Source organism: Chiloscyllium plagiosum, unplaced genomic scaffold (assembly GCF_037043375.1).
Source record: "Chiloscyllium plagiosum isolate Xiang-an unplaced genomic scaffold, Cpla_swu_hap1 HiC_scaffold_11, whole genome shotgun sequence".
NCBI classification, from domain to species: Eukaryota; Metazoa; Chordata; class Chondrichthyes; order Orectolobiformes; family Hemiscylliidae; genus Chiloscyllium; species Chiloscyllium plagiosum.
The window spans coordinates 78,668,482-78,688,014 of NW_028270149.1; the positions used below are offsets into that span (position 1 = coordinate 78,668,482).

At 45.7% G+C, this 19,533-nt stretch overlaps 1 protein-coding gene across 3 annotated transcripts in view; it reads left to right on the top strand.

Annotated features, from left to right (window-relative positions):
• The first annotated feature begins 1,880 nt into the window (after positions 1-1,880).
• Positions 1,881-19,533, top strand: part of LOC122557099 (MICOS complex subunit MIC27-like) — a 52,206-nt gene continuing 34,553 nt past the window's right edge. For 2 of the 3 annotated variants that reach the window (XM_043704399.2, XM_043704403.2), the window contains exons 1-2: positions 1,881-1,937; positions 14,007-14,111. In XM_043704399.2, the coding sequence (XP_043560334.2) occupies positions 1,926-1,937; positions 14,007-14,111 (117 nt within the window). In that variant the 5' untranslated portion in view covers positions 1,881-1,925. Of the gene's footprint in view, positions 1,938-12,554; positions 12,691-14,006; positions 14,112-19,533 lie in introns of those variants that run through there. The other variant, XM_043704402.2, reaches the window with a different exon arrangement.

Sequence of the window (19,533 nt, forward strand, 5' to 3'; positions counted from 1 at the left end):
CTTCTGTACCAATTCTGCTGTGGTGATTGAAATTTCAAGACTTATATTGTCAAAAGTAGTTAATTGACTGTGAACTGTTTTGGATATCTTCAAAGTTTTGAAAGGCCAAGTTGTTTGTAAATTATTTCTATTTTCTACAGATTTTGGAATGTGTGTCAGTTTGGTGAGTGTTGGGGTATTGTCCCTTGGGGAACTGCATCAGTATTTGAGATGGCAGGAATGGGGAATGCCTCTGGTGTGCCTGTCAGTATTTGACAGGGGTGTGTTCATGAGGTGTGTCAATATTTGAAGGTAGTTTTTTCTATGAGTATGATTATATTTGCAGAATGTACTTAGCAGGTGCTTCCATTTGCTGAGACTTGTCTGAGAGGGTATCTGTTTTGACACATGCAGTCCCCATCCTGTGGGAGGAGTGAGGACTCTTTGGCTGCTTGGTTCTTCTACAATAACTGAATCAAGCTTGTACAGGTCATTCTGCTATAACACGTATTTCGTGAATGCAAATTCGCTTTAACACGATTGACAAATTCGGGAACCTGTTTCTATAGCACTATGTTTTAAAGCATGTATTGGTTATAACGTGAATTCAGGCCCATTAGTTTAAATGGTGCTGCAATTATGCGATTTTCTTATAACACGGGATTGCACAAGAATGTGTTATATTAGAACAGGCTGTATATACCTTTTATTGTAATAAAAGCCTCACCGAGACGGAGAGGCTGAATAGGCTGGGGCTGTTTTCCTTGGAGTGTTGGAGGCTGAGGGGTGACCTTATAGAGGTTTATAAAATCATAAGGGGCATGGATAGGATAAATAGGCAAGGTCTTTTCCCTGGGTGGATAAGTCCAGAACTAGAGGGGAAAGGTTTAGGGTGAGAGGGGAAACATTTAAAAGGGATGTAAGGGGCAGCTTTTTCAAGCAGAGGGTGGTGTGTGTATGGAATGAGTTGCCAGAGGAAGTGGTGGAGACTGGTACAATTACAGCATTTAAAGGCATTTGGGTGGCACGGTGGCACAGTGGTTAGCACTGCTGCCTCACAGCGCCAGAGACCTGGGTTCAATTCCCGACTCAGGCGACTGACTGTGTGGAGTTTGCACATTCTCCCCATGTCTGCGTGGGTTTCCTCCGGGTGCTCCGGTTTCCTCCCACAGTCCAAACATGTGAAGGTCAGGTGAATTGGCCATGCTAAATTGCCCATAGTGTTAGGTGCAGGGGCAAATGTAGGGGAATGGGTCTGGGTGGGTGCGCTTCGGTGGGTCGGTGCGGACTTGTTGGGCCGAAGGGCCTGTTTCCACACTGTAAATAATCTAATCTAATCTGGTTGGGTATATGAATAGGAAGGGCTTAGAGGGATATGGGCCAACTGCTGGCAAATGGGACTGGATTAGTTTAGGATAGCTGGTCTCCAAGACGAGTTGGACTGAAAGGTCTGCTTCCATGCTGTACAACTCTATGACTCTAATCTGTTTCACACATCACTGGAGTCATCTTCATGGGGAACATGATCAACACAGTCATCCTCAGGGAGAACATAAAAGGGGTCCCTGAATGATGATAAATTCCCCATGAAGATGACTCTGGTGATAGTAACTTCCACCAAGAAGACGATTCTGGACGGCACTCAATGACTACCCAAAAGATTGAGCTTGAGCCAGCACTGAACATTTTGCCAGATGATGGATAGCATACCCTGGGCAAAGCGCATGCTCCAACGCTGGTGCCGGCACTCAAGGTAGTGCGCATGCTCTGAAGCCGGCAACACGGGCATTACGCATGTTCGGACGTCGGCACGTTGGGAGTGCTCATGTAACGGCGCCGGCACTTCGGGCAATGCGCATATTCTGTTACCGGCATGTCTGGCATCGCGCATGTCCCGGAGCCGGCGCTGAGGGCAATACGCATGTCCCGGAGCCGGCGCTGTCGTAATGGCGTCTCAGGTGAGTGTCGCCAGGCAGCTGTACTTTGTTCGGCGGCGAGAGGCCGGGCTCCGGTGGTTGTTCAATTGACCGTATTGTGTGGCCCCACGGTAGCAGGAGCCCTGGTACTTGCATGGACTGACAGTTTCAGTGATAGTGCATATCAGAAAGGCGGCCCGTCTGTCAGAGTTTGTAGATTAACAAGGTACACTTATATAGCGCCTTTAATTGAATGAACCATCCTGGCGTCCTTCACTGGAGCATGAAAGATCAAAACACTGTAACACTCAGCCTCATAAAGCAATAGCTTAGGTGAGCAAAGCTTGATCAAACAGGTGGGAGTTGGCAAGTACCCTTTACATTTTTAGGGAGAGTTGTGAGGGATGCTGCCTGGAGCTGGAGCAAACACAGAATGCTGGAGAAATTCAGGCCCACTGCATCTGCAGAGCGAGAAGCAAAGTTAATGTTTCAAATCCACTTGACTCTTCGTCAGAACTGAACAAATGTCACAACAAGCTTGAAGCATTTATTCTATTTCTCTTGCCAACTTTCCTTGTGTTTGTTTCAGATTTCCATCTTTGACAGTGTTTTGCCTTTGTTAGAGAGGGAAGCTGGATATGGAGATGAACACTGTACTTTCTGATGATATTGCTAAGGGTTTACGCTCTGATGAGGAGTGGAGAGTGATGGATATATTCTTTTGGGGAACACCAATGGTAATAATGACAGATAGATAAAGAAGGCACTAATGTCAGATGGGTGAGAATTGAACTGGGAATGTCACCCCAGCTGACCAATGGAGCAGACATGGCAGGAAGGTGTTGTGATCAGTTGTGTTAATAACTATAGATAGCTTTATATATGTAGCTGTGTTTACATGTGTATGTTTAGAATTCAATTGATTATGTAAATATCCTTTGCAGGAGTGTTGTCAAACAAAGTTTGGTTCTGAACCTCATGAGATATTAGGGCATGTGTGCCCAAAAGCTTGGCCAATAATTATGTTTTACATTGTGTTCTAAAGGAGGGAAGAGGCATTTCGAGTGGGAATCTCAGAGCCTAGAATTTAGACTGCTGAAATGAGTATGGGCAAAATATTAGTGGCCTGATCTGCAGTGAAATGCTGTTTAATGCTTACTGAAAATGCATTTTAAATTTTATAGCATAAATACTGTTTTGATACAGTCTGTCAACACTTGGGAATTTCAGACATTCAATATCAAATACTCCCATGTCAGATATAGTGCAGCTACATAATAAAATTGTGTACATAACTTCAGAAGAAAATGGTGATGATTTTGTCATTTTCCATTTTGGCTGTCTTCAATCATGCTTGTGTAACAGTGCCCAATTGGAAGCAGTGCAGTGTCTAATGCTTACTAAACTGAGACTCGTCACTCATTAATGCACTATTCTTAACATAGAGTCATAGAGTTGAACGGCATGGAAGCAGATCCTTTGGTCCAACTCATCCATGCCTCCCAAATATCCTAAATTAATCACGTCCTATTTGCCAGCTTATGGTCCATATCCCTCTCCACCCTTCCTATTCACGTACCCATGAAGATGCCTTTTAAAATTTTATAATTATACCAGTCACCACCACCACTCTCTCTGGCAGGTCATTTCTTATATGCACCACCCTCTGCATGAAATAATTGCCCCTTAGGTCCATTTTTAAATCTTTCCCCTCTCACCTTTAGTCTACGCTGTTTAGTTATGGACTTCCCTAACCTGAGAAAAAGACCTTGGCCATTCACCCTGCCCATGCAACTCATGATTTTATAACCCTCTACAAGGTCACACTTCAATCTGCGACACTCCAGGGACAAAAGCCCGTGCCTATTCACTCTCTCTCTATACCTCAAACCCTCTAACCTCCGCAACATCCTTGTACAGATAAGTTTTTAAAAGTCTGAGGTGGATTTGGAGCTCAAGTCTGAAATCTGGTGACTGTAAACCTCTCAGAGTAGGCATTCTTACCTGAGAACTCTGAATTAAATGTGGATTGTGTGGCCTCTTTCGCTGAGTAAATTCCACTTTTTCCAAGGAGGTCTTGTAGTGCAGCAGGTAGCTTCTGAGACAGAAACTCCGCGGTCAGAGTCTGCTTCACAACTCAATGGCCATGGAAGTTATTACATGGTCAAACAGGTTGATCATCAATCTGCAAATCCTTTGAGTACATTCAGTAAGTGGTAAGAGCTTTGGAGTTTCCGATCATCCAGAAATATATTTTAGCTGCAGCACAACAGCATCCACTCATTTTAAAAAAATATTCCCAAGCACTAGGTCTTGCCATGAACTGGACTCTGTGACAAGAGGGACTTCTGCTTCAAAGCTTCCCAGTTTTAATATCCTTGTAACCGTGTCACTGTAATGACTGTAAGATCAAATCAATTAACCTGTATTTATGTTATCAATTAATTTATTTTGTTCTGAATGCACACATTCAAGTAAAAAGCCACTCGTTTTGCCTATTGACCATTTCTTCCCTTCTTTGATTATACTTACTCAGTTTATATGTTTGTATGCTCTGTTCTTTCCTCTATCACCTTTATACAAGTGATTATACAATTAGCTTCCATTATTTATGCCTACATTTCCTCTCAAACTCTCCCTCCCCTCTAATTTCTTTAAAGCCCTGTCTACAGTCCTAGGTATTCAATTCACTAGTCCAACATAGTTCAAATGAAGTCTGTCCTAATACTGGTGCCAGTATCCCACAACCTGAAATCTATTTCATGCATATTAATCTTTAAGCCACACATTTAACTCCTTGACTTTATTTACTATGTACCAGTTTGCCTGAGGCTTTGATAATAATTCAGAGATGATTAGCTTGGAAATTCTACTTTTGAGATTAACTCCTAACTATTCAAAACCTTTCAGTAGAACCTCCTTTCAAATCTAATATGTTGTTGGCACCAATGTGCATGATAACTGGATCCTTCCCCTCCTTCTCCAGGTTTATCTCTAGCCCCAAAGAAATGTCCTTAACTCTGGCACCGGGCAGACAAGGCAACCTTTGGGAGTCCCTCATCCATGTAAAGTTCAGTATGCATCCCCCTAATTATACTGTCCGAACACAATGAAATTCCTATTTCCTACCTGCACTTGAATGGTTCCATTTACTAAGGTGTGTGGTCGGTTTGCTTATCCACCTTGCAGTCCCCACTGCCTGCAAACTCTCATAACTGCTTGTCGATTGTAGGGGGTCAAGCACTACCTGCAACTGCTGGAATCCTCATACCTGTTTCACCTGCAGTCACACCCTCCTGTCCCTGATCACTGACCAATTTTGAATTGCCTAGTCTGAGTGGTGTAACTGCCCTCTGGAACAGTCTTCAGGTAACTTTTCTCTTTCTTGGTACAGCACAACATTTGCAGCTCCTCAGCTTGGACTTCGAGCTGCAAACACTTATTACAGACATGTTTGCTGTGGACCACATTTGTGTCTAGCAGCTTCCACGTGTTACAGCAACAACAATCGGTGTATAAATGGAATAAGGGTCTTGAAACGAAGAGCAAACCTGACTAGAAAGTAAAAGAGGATTAATATTTGGTGACTGAGCATAATAGAGAAGTAGTGATGGAGTGTGATTACATCAGTTGCTCTTATAAACTGTCTTCAATGCTGCCTGTTATGTTGGAACCATTCTGTGATTCTAAATACATCTCTGGGTTAAATGGGCAATCTACCAGCATCGAGATGCTCGAGAAAAATTCTGTTGGATGTGCTGTCGGCAATCGCCCTTTATTACTGATGTTACAAAGACATTAATACGTTTAATCTTACTTGAAGGACTTGAGTTTTGAAGTATTGAGTAGGATTAATTTATATCTAGTTTTGTTGGAATGAATGCAGTGTTTTCTTTAAAAGAGGTAATTGAAAGTTTACTGTGGACATTGGAGGTAACTGTTGATAACTGCTTATTTGCTGTAGATACTTGCTAAGGCTGTTTTGAACAGTGACTGGCTGGAGAGATGCTTTCTTTAACCGGTTTACCTGGGAGAAAGTGTACTAAGGGCATGCTGAAATGGAGGAAAATCTTTGCTACCCCCTCCCCACCCAGCCACCACCTGACCTCAGTGTGCTTTACAGCTGTTCAGTGAGGGTCTATGGCCCAAAAATGTCTATCAGCTCCTCAGGCTATCAAAATCAGTATGGCTATTCAAATCTTATTTGTACCCTCATTGTGCAGCTGAGCTACCTGTGGTATTGTGGACTTGGCTTTCACCTCCCAAATGAACCACCATTCTCAGTATTCAGAGCAGAATATGATTTGGACAGCAACATCCGTACTGTCTGCCAATTCTTTTTTACTTCCTCCCACTTCCTGTATGCTGTCAGCTGCAGAATGATCAAGTGTACAAATACGCTATCCTGAGAGGTCTGAGCCTCATGAATGCACCATAGTGGCACTAGCAGCTGCTCAAGACACAAGGAGTGTCCTGAAGTGGCCACATAACACTGGATGTTCCCACAAGACTGCGGTAACTCTGTCATTCCTTATTTATTTGTTACCAACAGAAGAAACCATGGTGATACAAAAAAGGCATTTCAGCTATTAATAAAATCTTAACAGTACTGAGAAATCTTTTTGATAATCAATTCGTTGGATTAAATGAATCTTCTTTCAAAAAAGATAATACCAGCTACACTCCTTCCTTAATCCTAATACAGCAAGTTAATTCTCTCTGGTGAGTCATAAACAGTGGAAAACTTTACTCTTACATTCAAAATCACACAATAAAGCCATGTGCAATATAATTACAAATAAAGCCCAGTAATACTTTCATGTGATTAGCAAATTACTTCACCCAGTGAAATTGAGTGAGGAACAGGTAGAGCATCGCTAAAATTTAATTGAATTTTTGCATGCCTTCAAATCTCCCTGTGTGTGTTGTCCAGAGTGTATTGGACAGCATTTAATGATCATTTGAAGGTTCATAGTTGCGGTCCTGTAAATTTATAGCTAACTATCACACTGCTATCTATGGAGAATCCTGTGCTCTCCTCTATAAACAGTATTTATTTATTTTCTTAACTGATGGCAGGGTAGAAGGAACCTTTTACCCTCTAGGTGGAGTACTAATCATGGCCATCAATGCTTTTTGAGATATAGGATTCTTTTTAGGCGTCTGGGGCTTTTTATTTAGCTTTGAAGGCCAATTTCAGTTTAAAACAAAAATTCTGCTGACAGCATGACACTGAAAATTGCATTGGAGAAGTTAGATCTTTGCACTTGCTGGGTGTGCATTAGTGTTTAGCAAAACTTTACATTGACACAGGGAAAGTTTAAGACACAAAAGTAAGCCATATTGCCCATTGCTTAAAAATGTGTTGCTGGAAAAGCGCAGCAGGTCAGGCAGCATCAAAGGAGAAGGAGAATCGACGTTTCGGGCATAAGCCCTTCTTCAGGAACTTATGCTTATGCCCAAAATGTCGATTCTCCTTCTCCTTTGATGCTGCCTGACCTGCTGCGCTTCTCCAGCAACACATTTTTAAGCTCTGATCCCCAGCATCTGCAGTCCTCACTTTCTCCATATTGCCCATTGATCATGCTGGCCAAAGAAGAGCCTCTATGAACCTTTGAGCAAGCATCCCACACCTCTACCATCCCCAGGTGAGAAAATACTTCCTCTATTCTCTTCTAATCCTGTCACTTTACTTTTACTTTGGTTCAATACTGCCTAGTTATTGATATCTGCTAAGGAAACTGACTTTAAATCCATTCTTCCTAGGCACCTCATAATATTTACACCTCAAATGGAATGAGCTGCCAGAGGAAGTGGTGGAGGATGGTACAATTGGAATATTTAAAAGGCATCTAGATGAGTATATGAACAGGAAGGGTTTGGAGGGATGTGGGTGCTGGCAGGTGGGACTAGATTGGGTTGGGATATCTGGTTGGCATGGATGAATTGGACTGAAGGGTGCTGTACATCTCTATGACTCTTATCTTCTGTTCCAAATGAAGGAACTCCAATCTTTCTTCATAGTTAAAATTATCCAGCCTTGGCAACACTCCTTAAACCTTATCTGTATTCTTTCTAGTGCAATCACCTTCTTCCTATAATAGTGACCTGTGTTTTATGCATTTCTTGTAAAACTTTCTTAATCTCTACGCTGTTAGGTAGTAAAGGAAAGTAACCCATATGCCTTCTCAATTGTCCTAAATACCTGTCTTGCTTCCTCAGGGTCTGAGGATAGGCACTCCAAGGTCCCCTTGTACCTTCACACTTCTCAGTATTTGACTATTTATTTATTTGTTATGTATTCCTTTGTCTTTTTTTCCTTACCCAAGTCCATTACTTCCCATTTCTCCAGGTGGAATCTCATTTGTCATTTTTCTGCCAACTTGATCAATTAACTGACATTAGCTCATAAGTTGCACGAGCATGGAGTCCGCTGTGCCATTCAGTGACACTGTGGCTGATCTGATAATCCTTCACTTTCACTTCACTTTCCTGCCTAATCCCCCATAACATTTGGTTTCCTTACCGATTAATATCGGCCTTGAATATACTTAGCGATCTAGCAACCCAGCCTCAGCAGCCCCCTGTGGTAAAAAAAAGTGATAGATTCATTACCCTCTGTGAGAGAAAAATTCCCCTTATCTCTGTACTAGGTGGGCAACTCTTTACTCTGAGATTATGTCCTCTATAACTGGACTGTCCCACAATCCCTCTGCAAGCCCCTAAAAAATCTATGATTTCATTCTTCAAAATTCGACTGAGTACAGACCCAATCCTAAACCTCCCTTCATTAGCCATTCTCTCCATACTCAGAACTAACAGAGTGAATATTCTGTGGGCTGCCTCCAGTGTTAACGCCTCTTTCCCAATGTAAGAGGAGCATAATTTTCACAATATTCTGGGTGTGGTCTGACTCTTTACTTGCATGGGTTTAGCAAGATTTCCCTATTTATGTACTCCATTCTTTTTGAAATAAAAGCCTTCCCTCTGTTTGCCTTCCCTCTTGCCCACTGAAATTAGATGCTAGCTTTCAGTGATGTATGCAGGAGGACCCCCAAACCCCTCTGTGCTGCAGCTTCCTCCATTTTAAAATAACATTCAGCTCTTCTATTTTTCCTGCCAAAGTCCATAATTCTCAGGTTTTCACATTATATTCCATCCGACAAGGTTTTGCCCACCTACTTAGCTTGTGTTTCTCTGTGGAGTCTTCATATCATCCCATTTACCTTCCAACTATTTTTGTGTCATCCACCAACTTAGCTATAATACATTGACTTTCATTGTCCAAGTCATTAATATATATTGAAATTAATTGCGGCTCCAGCACAGATCCTTGTGGCACTCCACTCATTTTAGGTTACCATCCTGAAAATACCCCTTTTTTCTAGCCTTGCTTGTATTAGTTAGCTAAGCTGCAACATTGATGGCCGAAGGGCCTGTACTGCACTGTAATGTTCTAAGTTATAATCCTTTATCCATGTTAATGTACTACTCACACACACAGTCTCTCTTACACACACACACACACAGTAGGTTCATTAAGTCGTTTAATAAGTGGTACCTTATTGAAAACCTGTGAAAATACAAATATATTGTATTTATTGGTTCCCTATATCAATCCTGCTTGTTACTCCTCAAAGAACTGGAATAAATTTGTCAAGCATGATTTCTCCTTCATGAAGCCTTACTGACTCAGTCTGATTTTATTTTGTTTTTGTAAATGTTCTACTAACACATCTTTTATAACCTTTGTTCTTAATTACACATATTAAGCCAATTGACCTTTGATTGCACATTTATTTTTACCTCCAAAGCTTTCTAATTGAAGGTATTGCATTGGTAGTCTTCCAATCCTGTGGGACATTTCCAGTATCTAAGTAATCTCGGAAGATGACTAGCAGTGCATACACTACCTCCAGCTACTTCCTTTTAAAGCAGAGAATGTAACCCATCATGTCCAGGTATTTATTGGCTTTGGCCTCAAAAGTTTCCCTAGTACTTTTTCTGTTCAGGTCTGCACTTTGTCCTGGGCCTTCTTTCCCACATTGTTTATATTCTTACAGCCTCTGCTCTGACTAGATTTTTTTTCTCCTTGTACAGTATAACAAATTAGAAACTGAAATTGAATTTGTCCATAAGATTTTTATTTATTCACTCATGGGACGTGGGTATTGCTGGCTGGTCAGAGTTTATTGCCCCTCCCTAGTTGCCTTGAGAAGGTGGTGGTGAGCTCCTGGCTCGTTACAGCCTTGGTTCATACATGGACAAAAGAGCTGAATTCCAGAGGGGAGGTGAAAGTGACAGCCTTGACATTCAGTCAATCGAGTGTGGCATCAAGGAGCCCGAGTAAAACTGCGGTCGACAGGAAATGGGTGGGGGAGAGGGGAATCTCTCCAGAGTTGGGATCATGCCTGGCACATCGGAAGATAGTCATGGATGTTGGAGGTCAGTCATCTCAGCTCCAGGAGTTCCTCAGGCTAGTGTCCTTGGCCAAACCATCTTCAGGTGCTTCATCAATGACTTTTCCTCCATTATAAGGTCCGAAGTGGGGGTGTTCGCTTATGATTATATAATGTTCAGCACTATTCACTATTTCTCATATACTGAATCAGTCCATGTAGAAATGCAATAAGACTTGGACAGCATCCAGGCTTGGGCTGACCAATGACAAATAATAATGACACCACGCAAGTACTGGGCAATGACCACCTCCAAAAAGAGACAATGTAACCACCATCCTTTGATATCACTAAATCCTCTCTATCAACATTTGGGGTGCTATAATTGACCAGAAACTCAACTGGACTCGCTACATAAATACAGTGGCTACAAGACCAGGTCAGAAGCTAGGAATATTGAATAACTCACGTCATGACTCCCCAGAGCTTGCCCACCATCTACAAGGCATAAGTCAAGGGTGTGATGGAATACTCCTCAGTTGTCTGGATGAGTATAGCTCCAACAACACTCAATAAGCGTGACACCAACTGGGACAAAGCAGCATGATTGATTGGCACCACATCCAAACATCCATTCCCTCTACCACAGCTGCTCAGGAGCAGCAGTGTGTACTGTCTACAAGATGCACGGCAGAAATTCGTCAAAGATCCTGAGACAGCACCTTCCAAACATGTAACCACTTCCTTCTAGAAGGCCAAGGTCAACAAATATAAGAACAAAAGATAAGGCAGAAGTATTAGCAGTAATCTCAGCCAGAAGTGCCAAGTTGATGATCCATCTTGGCATCCTCCAGTGTTCCTCAGCATAACAGATGCAAGTTTTCAGCCAATTCATTGCAGGTGATATTAAGAACTGTTGAAGGAAATGGATACCTGCAGTTCCCCTCCAAACATCTTATCATCCTGCTATGGAATTATATCGCCATTCCTTCAGTGTCAGTGGGTCGCAATCCTGGAATCCTAGATGTTCCCTCAGGGCTATGTGGTCTATCTACAGCACATGGATTTCAATGGTTTCAGAAAGCAGCTCACCACTACCTTCTCAAGGGCAAATAGGAACAGACAATAAATGCTGGCCAGCCAGCAACACCCACGTCCCATGAGTGAATAAATAAAAATCTTTCAGATGAATCCAATCTCAGTTTCTAATTTGTTATACTGTACAACAAAAAGGAAAAAAATCTAGTCAGAGCAGAGGCTGCAAGAATATGAACAGTGCGGGGGAGAAGGTCCAGGAGACAGTGCAGACCTGAACAGAAGCAACAGAATATACTAAGAAACAGGATCAGGCCCTTCTTTTACTCTCTCTTTCAAGTAACTCTTTGTTCAGCCATTCCTGATGAAGGGCTTATGCCCTGAAACGTTGACTCTTCTCCTGGGATGCTGCCTGACTTGCTGTGCTTTTCCAGCTCCACACTTGTTGACACGGGCTGTTGCTTGACCTGCCTGTGGGACAGCTGTCCTAATTTTGGCACTAGCCCCCGGATGTTGGTATGGAGGAATTTACAGGGTCAACAGGACTGTTTTTGCTGCTATCGTTCCCAGTGCCTAGATCGATGCCAGGTGGTCCATCCAGTTCCATTTCTTTGAGACTTTGTAGCGATCAATTGCGTGACCAAGTCATTTCAGAGAACAATTGACAGTCAACCACATTGGTGTAGGTCTGGAGTCACATGTAGGCCACACTGTGAGCGTGGCAAATTTCCTTCCCTGAAGTACCAAAACCAGGAGGATTTTTTCCCAACAACCAGGCATAGTTTCATGGCCATCAATAGATTCTTAATTCTAAATAGTTTTATTGAATTCACATTCCATCATCTGCCTTGGCAGGATTTGAACCTGGGGTCCTCAGGACATTAGCTGAGTTCTGGATTCCTCTAGTTTACACTTTCACTAATCACAGCCATGTCTGAGCTTGGAATGTTAGTACTGTTTTATCTGAACTTGGAGAACCATATTTTGTACATTGGTGCTTCTATCATCAAAGCAGACAGCAATAAATTCGTACATTCGAGTGGTCCCACGGCTCTTCACAAAGGTATGTTAAGAGACAAAATCTGTTGTATACCTGACCTCGAGAGCTACAAACTCTATTCTGTTGGAACTGCAAATCTGTAACAATTTATTTTTAACTTTTCCAAGCGTATCTTGTCGCAGCCTCAGAATTAAACTTGTGCTGCATTTGTTTCAACTGCAGATGGAGCACATTCACTGCCAATGCAGTGGCAGTGCCTGTGTAAAAGCTGTCTACTTCAGCAAGCAGACGTTCCTCCTGAGATTTTGTTTTGCTCAGTATCACTTGCCATCTGATTTACCTCCGAGGGACAATTTGACAGGTATTGTCCTGTAAAAGCAACCCAAGTACACAATGAGGTGAAAGTTAACCGTGCTTGTGGAACACAGTAGAATAAGACTAAAAGAGCCCAGGTCCTGACTGCAGACTTGCGTTGCAGGAAGTTACAGACGCAATGCTTATATTTTAAATGCAGGCTGAATGCCCCTTGAACTGGACCTGTGTACTGTTGCAGCACTTCGTTGATAATGTCTAATTTTGCAAATGTGGTTTTGAAAGACAACACTGATACATAAAAATGATTTATGATGCCAAATATTTATCAAAAAATCGTCTGATTGTTGTTTGATAACAGAGCTGTAACTTGACTCAAATGTTTCACAAAAGTTGAGTAAACTCTGGGCAGAGAACTGTTCTCTCCTCCCCTTGCCATAAACATGTGTACTTTCAATGGATGCTGTCTTCTGAGAGAGCATAGTTTGTGAAATAATTTATTGCTCAAAATCAAGTCTTTTTTTTAAACTAACAAAGTGTTAAGTCTGGGTCAGTACCAATCATGCTTGTGTTTGGAAGTGTAGTTTCACTAGCCTTGAGCATATTAGGGAATAAGAGAAAATAGAATTGTCGCAGTGTTTCATTATCGGAATATATTTTAGTGTTGACATGAAAACTACAGTCAATAGGTTGTGGGAAAGTAAGCCAGCTCCCTGTCACTTGATTTAAGTGATTAAAGTTTCTGTGAGACTTGCCAAGATGAGGCATTAAATTAACTTTCCTTTCTATGTTTAAATGCTTTTGCAAGATTTCCCAGTGCTTTGCTGATTTCAGAAGAAGGAACCAAACTTGGAAGCAGGCATTTCTCTTCAGTCAGGAAGTGCTTTTCGGCTTGGTTAAAAGAAATAGTAAATGTGCATTTATATAGCATCTGACATGTCAAAAGTGATTTACAGCTATTTTTAAGCATAGTCACTGGTTGTAATGGAGGAGTGCAAAGTTTTGAGGATGTCCAATTTATTTGGCTTCAACATAATTGCCCTTTGCAAATAATTTCAGTTCTTGTTTCACAGCAACTATTTGGTTCTTGATCCTTACTAAGCAAAATTACAATTGTTTAAATCAGTTACAAATAGGAAAGCAGGATATTTTGCATGTTCTGTTTATTTTTATGATCAGTTTTACATTGGAGAAAGGAATAGCGCAATGAATTATTCAGGCATTTCTTTTAAAGAGAGGTAAGTATTGATTGAGTGCACAAACTGATGTAACTACTGAACTGGCGAGTTTTAGCCCTGATATTAGTGACTGAAAAATGACTCCATTCAGTAAGAATGCCAAGTAATTTGATTTTAATTCTCGCAGGTTGTTAGATTGTCAGCACTTCCAGCTGCTCTGGGGATGGTATCTTTCAAAGTATATGCTTCAAGTAAAGGTCACCAGAATAAGGATTCAATCAAGCCTGAGCAGGTGAGTTCTTTTTCTCAAGTTTCATTGAATTTCTTTTGAAGTTTTCAAAACCTGTTTGGATTAAATATTTATATGATGTAGAAGAATTTAAAAAATATATATAACTTTGTGAAGTCACCAGACATGCTGGGTGTGATTGTTTATTACCCCACGACCACAGCCCTAAGACCTGTCATGTATGAGTTACTCTGAGCATAGCACTTTGTTTATGTTGGACATGACTGATGTTTGCTAGAGCTGACTAGTTCCACAGGGTAAAAACAATGACTGCAGATGCTGGAAACCAGATTCTGGATCAGTGGTGCTGGAAGAGCACAGCAATTCAGGCAGCATCCGAGGACAGGCAAAATCGACGTTTCGGGCAAAAGCCCTTCATCAGGAATAAAGGCAGAGAGCCTGAAGCGTGGAGAGATAAGCTAGAGGAGGGTGGGGGTAGGGAGAGAGTGGCATAGAGTACAATAGGTCAGTGGGGAAGGAGATGAAGGTGATAGGTCAGGGAGGAGAGGGTGGAGTGGATAGGTGGAAAAGGAGCTGGGCAGGTCGGACAAGTCCGGACAGGTCAAGGGGATAGTGCGGAGCTGCAAGTTTGAAACTAGGATGAGGTGGGGGAAGGGGAAATGAGGAAACTGTTGAAGTCCACATTGATGCCCTGGAGTTGAAGTGTTCCGAGGCGGAAGATGAGGCGTTCTTCCTCCAGGCGTCTGGTGGTGAGGGAGCGGCGGTGGAGGAGGCCCAGCACCTCCATATCCTCGGCAGAGTGGGAGGGGGAGTTGAAATGTTGAGCCACTGGGCGATTTGGTTGATTGGTGCGGGTGTCTTGGAGATGTTCCCTAAAGCGCTCTGCTAGGAGGCGCCCAGTCTCCCCAATGTAGAGGAGACCGCATCGGGAGCAACGGATACAATAGATGATATTAGTGGATGTGCAGGTAAAACTTTGATGGATGTGGAAAGCTCCTTTGGGGCCTTGGATAGAGGTGAGGGAGGAGGTGTGGGCGCAGGTTTTACAGTTCCTGCGGTGGCAGGGGAAAGTGCCAGGATGGGAGGGTGGGTCGTAGGGGGGCGTGGACCTGACCAGGTAGTCACGGAGGGAACGGTCTTTGCGGAAGGCGGAGAGGGGTGGGGAGGGAAATATATCCCTGGTGGTGGGGTCTGTTTGGAGGTGGCGGAAATGTCGGCGGATGATTTGGTTTATGCGAAGGTTGGTAGGATGGAAGGTGAGCACCAGGGGCGTTCTGTCCTTGTTGCGGTTGGAGGGGTTGGGTCTGAGGGCGGAGGTGCGGGATGTGGATGAGATGCGTTGGAGGGCATCTTTAACCACGTGGGAAGGGAAATTGCGGTCTCTAAAGAAGGAGGCCATCTGGTGTGTTCTATGGTGGAACCGCTCCTCCTGGGAGCAGATACGCCGGAGGCGGAGGAATTGGGAATACGGGATGGCATTTTTGCAAGAGGTAGGGTGGGAAGAGGTGTAATCCAGGTAGCTGTGGGAGTCGGTGGATTTGTAGAAGATGTCAGTGTCAAGTCGGTCGTCACTGATGGAGATGGAGAGGTCCAGGAAGGGGAGGGAGGTGTCAGAGATGGTCCAGGTAAATTTAAGGTCAGGGTGGAATGTGTTGGTGAAGTTGATGAATTGCTCAACCTCCTCGCGGGAGCACGAGGTGGCGCCAATGCAGTCATCAATGTAGCGGAGGAAGAGGTGGGGAGTGGTGCCGGTGTAATTACGGAAGATCAACTGCTCTACGTAGCCAACAAAGAGACAGGCATAGCTGGGGCCCATACGTGTGCCCATGGCTACCCCTTTGGTCTGGAGGAAGTGGGAGGATTCAAAGGAGAAATTGTTAAGGGTGAGGACCAGTTCGGCCAAACGAATGAGAGTGTCGGTGGAGGGGTACTGTTGGGAACGTCTGGAGAGGAAAAAACGGAGGGCTTGGAGGCCCTGGTCATGGCGGATGGAGGTGTAGAGGGATTGGATATCCATGGTGAAGATGAGGCGTTGGGGGCCGGGGAAACGGAAGTCTTGGAGGAGGTGGAGGGCTTGGGTGGTGTCTCGAATGTATGTGGGGAGTTCCTGGACTAGGGGGGATAGGACAGTGTCGAGGTAGTTAGAGATGAGTTCAGTGGGGCAGGAGCATGCTGAGACAATGGGTCGGCCAGGGTGGTCAGGCTTGTGGATCTTGGGAAGGAGGTAGAACCGGGCAGTGCGGGGTTCCCGGACTATGAGGTTGGAAGCTGTGGGTGGGAGATCTCCTGAGGTGATGAGGTTCTGTATGGTCTGGGAGATGATGGTTTGGTGATGGGGGGTGGGTTCATGGTCAAGGGGGCGGTAGGAAGAGGTGTCCTCGAGTTGGCGTTTGGCTTCAGCGATGTAGAGGTCAGTGCGCCAGACTACCATTGCGCCCCCTTTGTCCGCTGGCTTGATGGTGAGGTCAGGATTGGAGCAGAGGGATTGGAGGGCTGCGCGTTGTGAAGGTGAGAGGTTGGAGTGGGGGAGGGGGGTCGACAGGTTGAGGCGGTTAATGTCCCGGCGGCAGTTGGAAATGAAGAGGTCGAGGGCAGGTAATAGGCCAGCGCGGGGTGTCCAGGTGGATGCAGTGTGTTGGAGGTGGACAAAGGGGTCCTCGGAAGGTGGGCGGGAGTCCTGATTGTGAAAGTAAGCTCGGAGGCGGAGGCGACGGAAGAAGTGTTCGATGTTACGGCGTGTATTAAATTCATTGATGCGTGGACGGAGGGGGACGAAGGTGAGTCCTTTGCTGAGGACTGATCGTTCGTCCTCAGTGAGGGGGAGATCTGGAGGGATGGTGAAAACTCGGCAGGGCTGGGAGCTGGGATCTGGTGTGGGTGTAGAGCTGGGAGTGGGGTCGGAGCCAGTACCTGGAGTGGGTGTGATGGTGGGGGGAATGGGGGTAGAGTCACTCCCACAGCCACCTCCGGCCCTCACATCATCGCCGATGCCACACGCTCAGTGACTTCCACCACCCCTACTGCCGTGTCTGCCACCACTTCCGACCCCACCAGCGCCACTCACCTGCATTCTGCTGACACGCCCCCCACAGACCCCACTGTCACTATCCCCACCCCCCAGAACCCTGAGGGGAACACTACCCCTGCTCATGACTCTACCCCCATTCCCCCCACCGTCACACCCACTCCAGGTACTGGCTCCGACCCCACACCCAGCTCTACACCCACACCAGCTCCCAGCCCTGCCAAGTTTTTACCATCCCCCCAGACCTCCCCCTCACTGAGGACGAACGATCAGTCCTCAGCAAAGGACTCACCTTCGTCCCCCTCCGTCCACGCACCAATGAATTTAATACACGCCGTGACATCGAACACTTCTTCCGTTGCCTCCGCCTCCGAGCTTACTTTCACAATCAGGACTCCCGCCCACCTTCCGAGGACCCCTTCGCCCACCTCCAACACACTGCATCCACCTGGACACCCCGCGCTGGCCTATTACCTGCCCTCGACCTCTTCATTTCCAACTGCCGCCGGGACATTAACCGCCTCAACCTGTCGACCCCCCTCCCCCACTCCAACCTCTCACCCTCACAACGAGCAGCCCTCCAATCCCTCTGCTCCAATCCTGACCTCACCATCAAGCCAGCGGACAAAGGGGGTGCAGTGGTAGTCTGGCGCACTGACCTCTACATCGCTGAAGCCAAACGCCAACTCGAGGACACCTCTTCCTACCGCCCCCTTGACCATGACCCCACCCCCCATCACCAAACCATCATCTCCCAGACCATACAGAACCTCATCACCTCAGGAGATCTCCCACCCACAGCTTCCAACCTCATAGTCCGGGAACCCCGCACTGCCCGGTTCTACCTCCTTCCCAAGATCCACAAGCCTGACCACCCTGGCCGACCCATTGTCTCAGCATGCTCCTGCCCCACTGAACTCATCTCTAACTACCTCGACACTGTCCTATCCCCCCTAGTCCAGGAACTCCCCACATACGTTCGAGACACCACCCACGCCCTCCACCTCCTCCAAGACTTCCGTTTCCCCGGCCCCCAACGCCTCATCTTCACCATGGATATCCAATCCCTCTACACCTCCATCCGCCATGACCAGGGCCTCCAAGCCCTCCGTTTTTTCCTCTCCAGACGTTCCCAACAGTACCCCTCCACCGACACTCTCATTCGTTTGGCCGAACTGGTCCTCACCCTTAACAATTTCTCCTTTGAATCCTCCCACTTCCTCCAGACCAAAGGGGTAGCCATGGGCACACGTATGGGCCCCAGCTATGCCTGTCTCTTTGTTGGCTACGTAGAGCAGTTGATCTTCCGTAATTACACCGGCACCACTCCCCACCTCTTCCTCCGCTACATTGATGACTGCATTGGCGCCACCTCGTGCTCCCGCGAGGAGGTTGAGCAATTCATCAACTTCACCAACACATTCCACCCTGACCTTAAATTTACCTGGACCATCTCTGACACCTCCCTCCCCTTCCTGGACCTCTCCATCTCCATCAGTGACGACCGACTTGACACTGACATCTTCTACAAATCCACCGACTCCCACAGCTACCTGGATTACACCTCTTCCCACCCTACCTCTTGCAAAAATGCCATCCCGTATTCCCAATTCCTCCGCCTCCGGCGTATCTGCTCCCAGGAGGAGCGGTTCCACCATAGAACACACCAGATGGCCTCCTTCTTTAGAGACCGCAATTTCCCTTCCCACATGGTTAAAGATGCCCTCCAACGCATCTCATCCACATCCCGCACCTCCGCCCTCAGACCCAACCCCTCCAACCGCAACAAGGACAGAACGCCCCTGGTGCTCACCTTCCATCCTACCAACCTTCGCATAAACCAAATCATCCGCCGACGTTTCCGCCACCTCCAAACAGACCCCACCACCAGGGATATATTTCCCTCCCCACCCCTCTCCGCCTTCCGCAAAGACCGTTCCCTCCGTGACTACCTGGTCAGGTCCACGCCCCCCTACGACCCACCCTCCCATCCTGGCACTTTCCCCTGCCACCGCAGGAACTGTAAAACCTGCGCCCACACCTCCTCCCTCACCTCTATCCAAGGCCCCAAAGGAGCTTTCCACATCCATCAAAGTTTTACCTGCACATCCACTAATATCATCTATTGTATCCGTTGCTCCCGATGCGGTCTCCTCTACATTGGGGAGACTGGGCGCCTCCTAGCAGAGCGCTTTAGGGAACATCTCCAAGACACCCGCACCAATCAACCAAATCGCCCAGTGGCTCAACATTTCAACTCCCCCTCCCACTCTGCCGAGGATATGGAGGTGCTGGGCCTCCTCCACCGCCGCTCCCTCACCACCAGACGCCTGGAGGAAGAACGCCTCATCTTCCGCCTCGGAACACCTCAACCCCAGGGCATCAATGTGGACTTCAACAGTTTCCTCATTTCCCCTTCCCCCACCTCATCCTAGTTTC